At 39.2% G+C, this 11,074-nt stretch overlaps 1 protein-coding gene across 1 annotated transcript; it reads left to right on the forward strand.

Annotated features, from left to right (window-relative positions):
* The first annotated feature begins 9,352 nt into the window (after window positions 1-9,352).
* LOC124973511 (olfactory receptor 14C36-like) lies at window positions 9,353-11,019 on the forward strand. The gene is made up of 2 exons (XM_047537412.1): window positions 9,353-9,814; window positions 10,753-11,019. Exons 1-2 carry the CDS (start codon window positions 9,353-9,355, stop codon window positions 11,017-11,019), a joined length of 729 nt encoding a protein of 242 aa, XP_047393368.1.
* The last annotated feature ends 55 nt before the right edge of the window (window positions 11,020-11,074 follow it).

An 11,074-nucleotide genomic window follows, 5' to 3' on the forward strand; every position in this document is an offset into this window, starting at 1 on the left:
TGACAAGTGGTGCCTAAACCCGGGAATCAGAACTTTCAGTGGTCAGGGGGTGCACCGGTAAGTACCACAGGTAAGTGGGGTCTGTGGAGCTTCTCTGAAAGAGAGAGCAGGAATCGACTTTGCATAGTCGATCAACAAAAATTTAATCGACCTTGCATAGTTGATCAACAAAGAAAAATATTTTGTTTTCGCTTTCATTCTGCTTGCTCTGAATGCTGCTTTCATTATGGGCAATTCTCCATCTAGTTCATTAGTACAGTCTTTAGATTTTTTGTTGCACTCCAAAGAGCTCAAGGTCAAACGCAGCACTTTAGAAACATTCCTTGTAAGAATTGATAAGCCAGCCCCATGGTTTGCTGTCTCCAGAAACTTGACTCCTGCTAGCTGGATAAGTTGGGAAAAGATTTGGATTTCCTTCAGGAGCAGGGACAATTGGAGAAAGGAGTGATACCACTATGGAAATTAATAAAAGGATGTATTCTTGATGGTAGATGTCAGGAAGCTATTCATAAAGGACAGGAAGTTCTTGAGCAACTACATGAGGAGGAGTCCGAGGATTCTATGAGTACTTCCAGTAAACATAGTGCAGGAGAGCAGGTTTATGGAACTATTCCAAAGAGGAGACTATACCCAGATTTAAAAGCCCTTAGAACACCAGAAGAAACAGGGGAGTCAGAATCAGACGGTGATGAGGAAGTGAAAGAGCTAACACAGCACTTACGGAAGGTGAAGATAAAAGAAGGGGGAACTAAGAGGCAAAAAGATTTTAGACAAAAGGACTATGAGGAAGAACAGGAACCAGCTCTAGCCTATGATCCTCCCCCATATGTGGGAGGGGTTCCAGGCATGGGTAGAGCTTTTAACTCTGCAGCTTGGAGGGCTGCCCATGTAGAGTAGGGGTTTGCCTGTCCTGTATTCCAGGACAATGATGGGGGAAGACATCAGGAACACATAGAATTCAAAACGATAAAGAATATAGCAGAATCTGTCCACACTTATGGTGTGGATGCTGCTTTTACTATCGCCCAAATAGAGGGGCTCAATAGATTCTGCATGACCCCCTCGGAGTGGGCCAGTTAAGTGAAAGCTTGTTTCCCCGGGTAAATATTTAGACTGGAGAGCCTTTGTGTTAGAGGGGGCCAATGAATAGGCTGCACGCAACCAAGCTATGGGCAAACCTGCCTGGGATGTGGATATGCTTCTGGGGCAGGGTAGATTTGCCAATCAGCAAACAGGCTTTCCGTTAGAGGTTTATGAACAAATTAATAAGATCTGCATTGCTGCCTGGAAAGCACTCCCTAATAAAGGAGAGGTGCGAGGTAACTTAACAAAAATTGTCCAAGGCCCCACAGAAGCTTTTTCAGATTTCGTGGCTAGAATGGTAGATGCAGCAGGGAAGATCTTCGGGGATGCTAATGTAGCTATGCCTTTAATTAAACAATTAGTATATGAACAATGTACAAGAGAATGCAGAAATGCTATTAATCCATTTAAAAGCAAAGACATAGAGGCATGGATGAAAGCTTGTAGAGAAATAGGTGGCCCATTAACAAATGCAGGCTTAGCCGCTGCCTTCCTTCACATGGAAGGACTATTAAAGGCTTTATTAAAGGCTAATGGAGCACCTTTAAAGGTTTCCTCAGCTGGGAAGTTTTTAAAAACTGTAGAAGACAAAGCCCCTTGGTTTTTAGATAAGGGCTTGTTGGATCAAGAGAAACTATCACAAGAGACAGAAAAAGGCCCCCCTCCTGATCCCTTCCACGCAGCTCCATGGCCACCTAGGGAGGGAACACCCATGTCCTTGAAGCAGTCCTCCCCCTAGGCAGAGATCTCAGCAGCTCCATTTCTCAAAAGTAGTAAGAAATAATGTTTTGTGATTTTCTGCATTCAAACCTAACCTGATTTCTCAACCAGGAAGAAAAAGGGTTAAAAAGTCCTGGGTGATCCTCCCTCCCCCCTGCCTGGCCTTGCTGAAGCCTGCATTGGAATGTAAACTGCAACAGTCTCAGCGGGAAAGGGGGGTAACCTGAAGATAAGAAAAAGAAAACAAAAGGGTGTCTGTTTTAAACTTCTGGGTTGCTACACAGAACTAACTCATTTTCCAGGATTCTTGTTTTGTTTTGTTTTTCTTTAATGCTGTATTTTTGAGCTCATAATTTTCATCCTGCATACCTAGGTTAATGATTTTTTTTTTCTTTTTGATCAGTTCTATTTTTTATTCAACTAAAGTTTTTGAACATCTGTTACATTGCAATGGAGATTCACCTATAAAGTTACAAGGCCTTTGATTTTGTGTTATTTGTATGTCGTGCTGTCTGGTGTCATGTTTTGTCTGTATCAAAACTGAGCGCTCCTAAAATTAAAATTTAAAAATGGATCCAAATACTTTTATTCACGTGATTTAAAAAGGTTCAATTTAATTGAGTAAACTAATAAAAGTGAAATGTCTTTAAAAATAACTTGCAAGTCTCTAGGTGGTCAAACTAATGGAATGTTGATGTTAAACAATGTCTAATATCAATTGTTTCTAGGACTTTTCTTCAACAGAAAAGAGACAGCAAATACTGTTCAGGACACCTGCCTGCTTTCTTGGTTTTTACAGAATAAGTGAATTAGAGTTACCATATATGGGATTACTCAAATGTGTTTGTAGAGACATCTGATTAACTTGCAAAGTTAAAATGCTAATCGTTAAATAACATCAAGTACTCTTAACTCCTTAAATTCCATGGAGTATCATACTTAAACATTATTTTTTTTCCTAGGTTGGTAAATAAAAAGGGTTTAAACTTGCTTTGTGTCATCACTAAACTAAAAAAAAGGTTACTAAGAGTTATGTCTTAACAAGTACAATTCTATATACAAAGGGTTCTAAAGGTTTCAACTGTGTTTCAATTAGAGTACTATAAACAACAAAATATTTAATCTTATTAAAATAGAGCAATTTATCTAAATTCAGAAATTTCATAAGAGTTGTTTCAGAATGTGAACAAAAAGGGGTCAACAGATAGGAAAGAGAAAATAAAAGGGTCCGGGTATGGAAATATATTTAGTAAAAGGGAAAAGGAAATGTTTCTGGGTAAGAAAGTGCTTGTGTGATGAAATACATGAGGGTCTAAGTAAATGCTAAGAAAGTCTATGTAAGTAAAGGGCAAGTTTCAACATGTTTGTGTGAAACTAAGTTGGTTGTATGTATGTGAGACAGCTAAAGCTATTAAAGGTTTTTCCTAAGGTGAAATAGTAATGTTCTGATATAAACCAAAGTTTAATCTACATGGTCAAATGACATAGTAAAATGGCAAGGATTTCTTAGAAACACTAATTTACTCTTAACTTTGTGTCTATTAAGTTTTATTCTTTAGAAAAATTAGTCGTAAAAATTGGGGTGTATACAATTATGGTTAAACAACTGTTAAAATATTGTACTGTGTTACAGAGTCTACATTTTTCTTAAGAAACTAAATTTGGTAAAAAAAAAAGTGTCAAAGTAATTGTGAAATGGTTTCTAGTTGTATATGAAATGTGTTCATATTTTTCAGGTACAGAAGTTTTAAAGCAAGGAATTTATTAAGCTCTGCTATTCTCCAGATTAAACTTGTCTGTAATGGTAATCTTAAACTTATAAAGAGTAAATTTTAATTAGGGATTTATTTCTATCATTTAATGTTCTATTATAGGACCTGCTATCAATGGGGTATGTGTAAAATTTGTTACTTTTTACATTGAGATAAAGAACTTCAAATATAAATGTATTTATAAAAGTTAGAGCCTGACTTGTTTAAAGGTTAATTTTGTGAAACATAAAGGTATTTTGCCACTTTATCACACAAAAAGAGAGTTAAAAACTCTCTCAGCCTTTCTTTAATTCATGTTTTAGATACAATGTTAAATAGTGTTAATTATAAAGTTTATATAGACTCAGGAAACAGTATATGTAGACTACTTAATGATATTTAAGGAAGAAGCAAAGATCAACATCAAAATTAGAACACTTAAGATTTGTAAGGAGCCAGGCCTTACCTGAGATAAGGCTCTGCCTCCCACCTTACTGCATGTTAAAGTGACTCCAAAATAACTAAGACTTCAGCTTATTTAAAGTTATAATCAAAAGATTGGGTTTTTTTTGTTGTAAAATTACTATGATCTCAAATAGGGAATATAATGTGGTTCTCAGTCAAAATTCAAAATAGCTATTATACAAGCAGAATATATTTTTACTCTCACTTATTTCATTTTGTAAAACTGTTACCTATTAATGTTTTGCAGAAGTAGCTGCTTCAAGAACACACAACCTAGGTAACTTGTGATGATAAACCATCACCTAACAAATAGAGGTAACAGATACCAGAACAAATAGTGGTAACTTCCAGAACTAATGCAGACTCCAGTTAGATAAAAGGGTAAATAACTGTAAAGTTATGGACATTAAAGTTAAAGCCCAGTACTCTTACTTTATGACTAGTGAGACTGGCTTGCTGGATGATTAAGATCAAACTTAGAGATTGGAGTACAGAAGGCAAGATACACCAGTATTTGGATCTTTTGCCCTCAGTCAGCCTGAACCCAGGGAATAAGAGAACTTCTCTAAGGAGCACTTAAGGTGTTGTAAACTGTAGGTGCCATCAATCCTCACAACAAAGTTTCATCTTTATTTACTCAGTTACAAAATTTGATTTTGGGCCATTCTGCACCCTTTTATCCTGTACATATAAGAGCTCATACATCTCTCCCTGGACCTATTGTTGAAGGAAACGCAAGGGCAGATGCCGCTACCCGCACAATTTGTTTTCTTTCTTCTCTTGACAGTGCTTGAGACTTTCATAATAAGTTTCATGTTAACTCCCAAACACTTCGTAAGCGCTTCTCTATTCCTCGAGCAGAAGCGAGACAGATTGTCTCAGATTGTTCCCATTGTGTTCCATTTCACCATCTCCCTTCTCTTGGTGTTAACCCCCGAGGCTTGCGACCTCTTATGATTTGGCAAAGGGATGTTACTCATATTGCAGAGTTTGGTTTTCTAAAATATGTTCATGTCTCAGTAGATACTTTTTCTGGAGTTATGCATGCCTCTGCTTTGGCAGGGGAAAAAGGCCATCATGTCATCTCCCATTGCCTAGAGGCTTGGGCTGCCTGGGGCCTTCCATGCTCCTTGAAGACAGATAATGGGCCGGCGTACACTGGTCAACAATTCACCTCTTTCTGCTCCACTATGGGAGTGCAACTGACTCATGGCTTACCTTACAACCCCCACGGTCAGGGAATCGTGGAGAGAGCTCATAGAACGATTAAAGAACTTTTTCAAAGACAAAAAGGGGAAATAGGAGCAAGCCGTACTCCTAAAGAGCGTTTGTCTTTGGCTCTTTTTACCATTAATTTTTTAACTTTGGATGCACATGATAATTCTGCGGCTGACAGACATTGTTCGCCGCCTGCCCCCCCTTTTTCTATTTCTATTATCAAACAGTTCAGAAGTGATTTTAAATTGTTCTAATGACAATATTACCTGCCTGCTTTCAGAGTGTTGGAACGGTAGTGAATCTGTTGCTGTGATTGTAAAAGTACCCACCTTTGTACCTGTCCCAGTGGAGGTCAATCCAGATAATTTTCCGTTGGTGAACCTCTTCAGAGAAAAGAGAGACTTTGGCATTACCGCAGCCATAATAACTGCTATTGCTGTCTCTGCTGCTGCAGCCACTACCGCTGCTCTAGCCATGACCAATCAAGTTCAAACAGCACAAACCATTAATCAAGTCATACAGCAAACTGCACAGGTACTAGAATCCCAGGACCGCATCAACAGACATATCCTATCAGGGATCTTGGCGGCGAATCAAAGGATAGATTTACTACAAGTACAGTTGGATGAACTTTTCAACATTGCACAAGTTGGATGCATCGGGAATCATAAACACATGTGTATAACTGCAGTAAGATATGAAGAAGCAAAAAATCAAAGCCACTTGATTTCCGCCTTTCTTGCAGGCAATTGGTCCCTAGAAGCTGAAAAGATGATGACTCAACAATTATTGCAGATTGCGATTTTAAATGACACCCGTGTTGAGCCTGTTACTTTGAGTCAGTTCTCTAGCTGGCTCACCTCTGTCTTTAGTTATTTTAAAGAATGGGTTCGTGTGGGGATTTTTGGATGTGTTTGTTTTGCAGGCATTTGCCTTTGCCTTTGGTTTATTTGCAAGCTAAGAGTACGTCAAGCACGTGAAAAGGCGGTGCTAATTCAGGCTGTGTTAGCCATTGAACAAGGGGTGTCACCTTCTGTGTGGTTGGCTAATCTGGCATGAGAATAAGTGGCATTTTTAGTATATCTCTGTTAGAGTTAGAGTTATCATTTACGCTAGGTGTCTGCAGGGTATTGCTGTAATTACTATGTACTTTTCTTTGAGGACTGTGAATTTGCATTCTGGGGATTTCTTGTACTAATTAAGGCTTCAATTGTCTTGTAACTTCCACCTTTGATCTTGAGCTATAACAATAATGTTGGAGGAGAGAACTGTTACTGTATGCCTTGTGTTCATTATGGTGCCCCTGTATTGTGCAGCATTGGCAAGAAGGGTAATGTGTTTTCCTACCTCAGGCCTTTACAGTTGCGTAAGCTGGATAAGCTCCTCCAAGTATGGTTTTCCATACCACTATGTCTTCATGGACACAGGATGCGAGGCAAAGCACTGCACTTGAGAGTTTTATTTTTAAATCTCAAGGAAGGCATGCCCTATTGGATGTGGGTTTGATGTCCACGTCCCACCCTACGAAAAAAGGCATCGGCTTAGGTGATGTCAGGCCTGGAGAAGGCGCCACTCTGGGAGTGACGTTCACTGCCACTTTTGCACAGTAGGTTAGGGCCTCTACCTTTGCCTGTGTTCATAAAATAAAGAAGGGGGAGCTGTGGTGAGCCGCCTCGCCACCATGATAAGATGGCGCTGGTTTCCTGAAGTGCTTTCTAGGTAAACAAGCCCATATTTGGTTGAGCTAACTGTTGCAAATGGGAGAACCTATGAACATAGGCCAAGTGGCAGGAGTAGATTGGCTATTGCAAGAGTATAAAAGTGTATGAGTTCGACTCAAGAGGAAGAAGAAGAAAAACCATGGTTTTATAATATTAAGGTCCTTATTAAAATACTATCAAGAGAAGGACCAAAAGGGGAAACTCCCAGCTTTTCTCCCTTATAGAGGAAAGAAGTTGGAGAACTCCCTCTTCATAATTCTGGCATTAAACATGTGCTAACTTCTCCTCCTACTTCTTTTCCTGATCCTGAGCCTACCTGAGTTTTGTTTTATCTATGCCCCATTTCATGTTTTTTTAAGAGGGAATTTTCAATAACTATTTCACGCCTTAAAAGAGAATGTGTGTGTGTGTGTGTGTGTGTGTGTGCGCGCACACACATGTGTGTGATGGAATATGACTCAGGTTTAAAGAAAAATGAAATTCTGGCATTTGCTAGTAGAAGGATGGAGTTGAAGTATATCATGCTAAGTGAAATAAGCAAAACCCAAAAAAACAAAGGAGAAAGTTTTTCCTGATATGTGGATGCAATTCACAATGAGGCTGGGGTGCCAGAGAAGAATAGAGCTACTTTAGACTATAAGTGAAGGGAGGGGAAGGGGTGTGGGGGTGGAATGATAGTGGAATGAACAGACATTATTACCTCATGCACATATAGGACTCCATGACCAATGTGAACTTATGGTATGCACAATAAAAAAATTAGAAATTATATTCCATTTATGTATGATTTATAAAAATGAATAAATGTATTTTACTGTCATGTATAACTAATTAGAAGAAATAAAAAACAATTTAAAAATATATTAAATAAAAGAAAATGGAGATATGAATGCTCTAAAATTATTGAGGTCAAACTACAGGTAATAAAGCTTATATCTTATTAAAAATAACTTAGGTTCATAAAGTAATCATATTTTGTAGATCTCCAAGAATATGCTGAGGACCTATGAAATTTAGGTGGTGATTCATATGTTTATTTTATCATATCCAAAATCTGAAATATCCTAGGCAACTGATCCTTGAGAAAAGTAAGTCAAATTTTGAGAAGAATTTTTCATGTTGGAGTTAAAACACTTAAGCAAAGAAGTGCATCAATTAAGCTCATATGATTCAAACTACTTACTGGAGAATTTACTATTCTGTTGGGAATACAAAAGCAGGACATGGTTTAATATTGAAAAAACAGAATCCAAGAGCATGATTCTATAGTTCTATGCCAACTTCCAGATTCTAAACACATTTTTCATTTTCCATCTTGTATTTGACAAAAATGCCTGGGACTAATCAACAACAACCTGTGAAGTGCCTAAAATGGGTTGAAACCTTGAAGCTTTAAACACTTTACACTCATCATTAGGAGAGGAAAATAGAGCCCCCATTGGAGCTGCAACTGGCCCCTGGCTGAGGGTGTGTGGACATGAGGCAGCACCACCAATGTCCTAGGGAGTACCAGGGAGAATGGGGAACTGCAGGAGGGTCCAGGGACAGTTGGGTCACCTCAGGTCACCACACAACTACATTTGGGAGCCTGGAATGGGAAAGTTTGAATTCTTTTTTTTTTTTTTTAATTTGTATTTCTTCTAAATTGTTACGCATGAGAGTAGAATGCACTTAGGTATTTGATATATCATATATAATTGGAGTATCATTTCTCAAGAGAGTTTCCTCATGAGTAAATTTTTTCATGATTGTGTTGAAAACTACTCCAAAATTATTTAGACATTCATATATAAAAATATAAAAAATTAATTGCACTTTGAATTATTAATCATATTTTATAACACTGTGTATGCAATGATAAAATAAGGTTGAATTGTAATTATGGAGGAGAAGGAAGGTAAATAAATTACAGAGCATTGAACACACTGTCACACAGGTGGACATGCAGGAGAGGAGATGAGCAGCCACTGCAAGTGCTCTGCATGGAAGTCTCAGGAGGTCAAGGGAGGCATGATGGAGGAGCTGAGGACAACCCAGCAGGTCACAACCAGACCCTGGGCTGCAGGCCCCGACACCTGCCCTGGGAGGTGTACTGATTTTAGAGATTATTAAATATATGGGAAAACAAAGAGTTATCTTTCCTCAGCAGGGAAAGAAACTGAAAAATATAGCAAAACACTGTGGACATAAATATGTGAAGTAATTATATTAAATCATGCTGTGCTTCCTCTCTCTTAGGTCTTTATCTTCCCAGAGAAGCAAATTTTCCAGTATATGGCCAATTCCACCTTGTTAACTCAAATTCTCCTCCTGGCCTCTCCTGATGGATGGTAACTGAGTGTCCTGTATTTCATAGTATTCCCATTGACCTACCTGGATATCTTGTTAGGGAACATGCTTATGGTCACTGTCACCTCTGCTGACCAGAACCTGCACACACCCATGTACTTCTTCCTCAGGAACCTGTCCATCTTGGGCATGTGCTTCATTTCCATCACTGTCCCCAATGCCTGTGTCAACTCTGTCACTGGCAACAGGGCCATTTCAGTGGGTGGCTGTGCAACCCAGATCTTCTTGGTCATTTTTTGTGCATGTGTTGAACTTCTTTTTCTTACCATCATGGCCTGGGGCCGCTATGTGACCATCTGCCAGCCCCTCCAGTACCCCATCATCATGAACCCTCGGTTTTGTGTCCACATGACCCTGGCTTCCCTGCTCAGTGGCCTGGTGTATGCAGGTGTGCACACTGGGAACGCATTCTGGCTGCCAAATGTGGTCCATCAGTTCTTCTGTGATATTCACTCTCTGCTGAGGCTCTCCTGCTCTGACACCAACAGTAACATGGTCCTTATTCTTGTCTGTATTATAGTAGTTGATGGTGGTTGCTTTCATATAAGGCTCAAGTCATACGTTTGCATATTTTCTGTGCTTAAGTTTTCCACCAAAGAATCAGGTGAGGCCATCAACACTTGTACCCCTCACATCCTTGTGGTGTCCATCTTCCTCAGTTCTGGCACAGGTGTGTACCTCAGGCCTTCAGCAACCTCTGACACACTCTAGGACATGCTTCTCTCTGTCTTTTACACTATGGTTCCTCCCTTACTGAATCCTCTCTTCTGCGGTCTCAGGACAAACAGTTAAAAAAAAAACTGTTAGGAGAGTAATAGAAAGACACTTCTCAGGGAAATGACGAAGATGGGTTTCAGTATTAATCTAATTTCACTCATTCAGGTTCCTAATTAAATAAAACTCTTTATCTGGGCTTTACAAGTCACACTGCCTACCCTAATATCAACTTATTCATATCTAGTTACAAAAAATTCCAATATAATAATTTTGTGAGTTAAACTATCATTTGTATTCATCCTTAATGAAATGAAAATAGATTCAATTGTAGAAAAAGAGAAAGCAGTAGCATATTTAAAAGTTATACAATATGTGAGCAAACATGCTGATCTATGAAAACAGCTTCATACATTTTGGTAAGTCACAAGTAAAGTTACTAAAAGTCATTCTGAGAAAAAGGTGTTTTGTTTCTGTATTCCTCTGCATATGAGAGGGTGCAAATGTTTAAATTCAAATGGAAAGTCCTAGCAGAGAATCCAAGGAGCCTTTCTTGACTCAGCAATGTTGTTCATCTACCACTGAGTAGGACTGTAGTACAAGGTGGATATGACTTTCAGCATGCTCAAGAAAGTGTGCTCGAAGCACACAGCCTGCTGATGGCTGCTGAGAAGGATATCTCTCCAGCCTGTGCTCTAGAAAACCCTGTTTTCACACTGTGCTTGCTGTAGCTCAAAGGCTCAGTGCATCCGTCCTTGGAAGCAGCCCACTGGACAACTGGATTTGCTCCAGTCCTGAGCACAGAGTTCCCACCTCCACAGAGGCCATCTGCCTACGAGCCTGGATCTCACCTCACATGCACCACCCTGGCCAGTGTGTTATGCAAGAGCTTTGATGAGTATTGTGTGGATCAGAAATCTGTTGCTGGCTGGCTCCTTGATAATATTGCTGAGTTCTTTGAGTTCCTGGGAGATTGGAATGAACAAAAATTCCAATAGTCCAGCTACACACCAAGGTCAGGATTAATCAGGATTCCACTGCAGGTGATAGGGA

Source organism: Sciurus carolinensis, assembly GCF_902686445.1.
Source record: "Sciurus carolinensis chromosome 19 unlocalized genomic scaffold, mSciCar1.2 SUPER_34, whole genome shotgun sequence".
Taxonomy (NCBI): domain Eukaryota; kingdom Metazoa; phylum Chordata; class Mammalia; order Rodentia; family Sciuridae; genus Sciurus; species Sciurus carolinensis.

Coding starts and splice junctions, on each gene's coding strand:
- LOC124973511 (XM_047537412.1), top strand. CDS start 9,353: ATGCTTATGGTCACTGTCACCTCTGCTGACCAGAACCTGCACACACCC. Junction 9,815..10,752: donor GTAACATGGTCCTTATTCTT/GTCTGTATTATA, acceptor TGCTTGCTGTAG/CTCAAAGGCTCAGTGCATCC.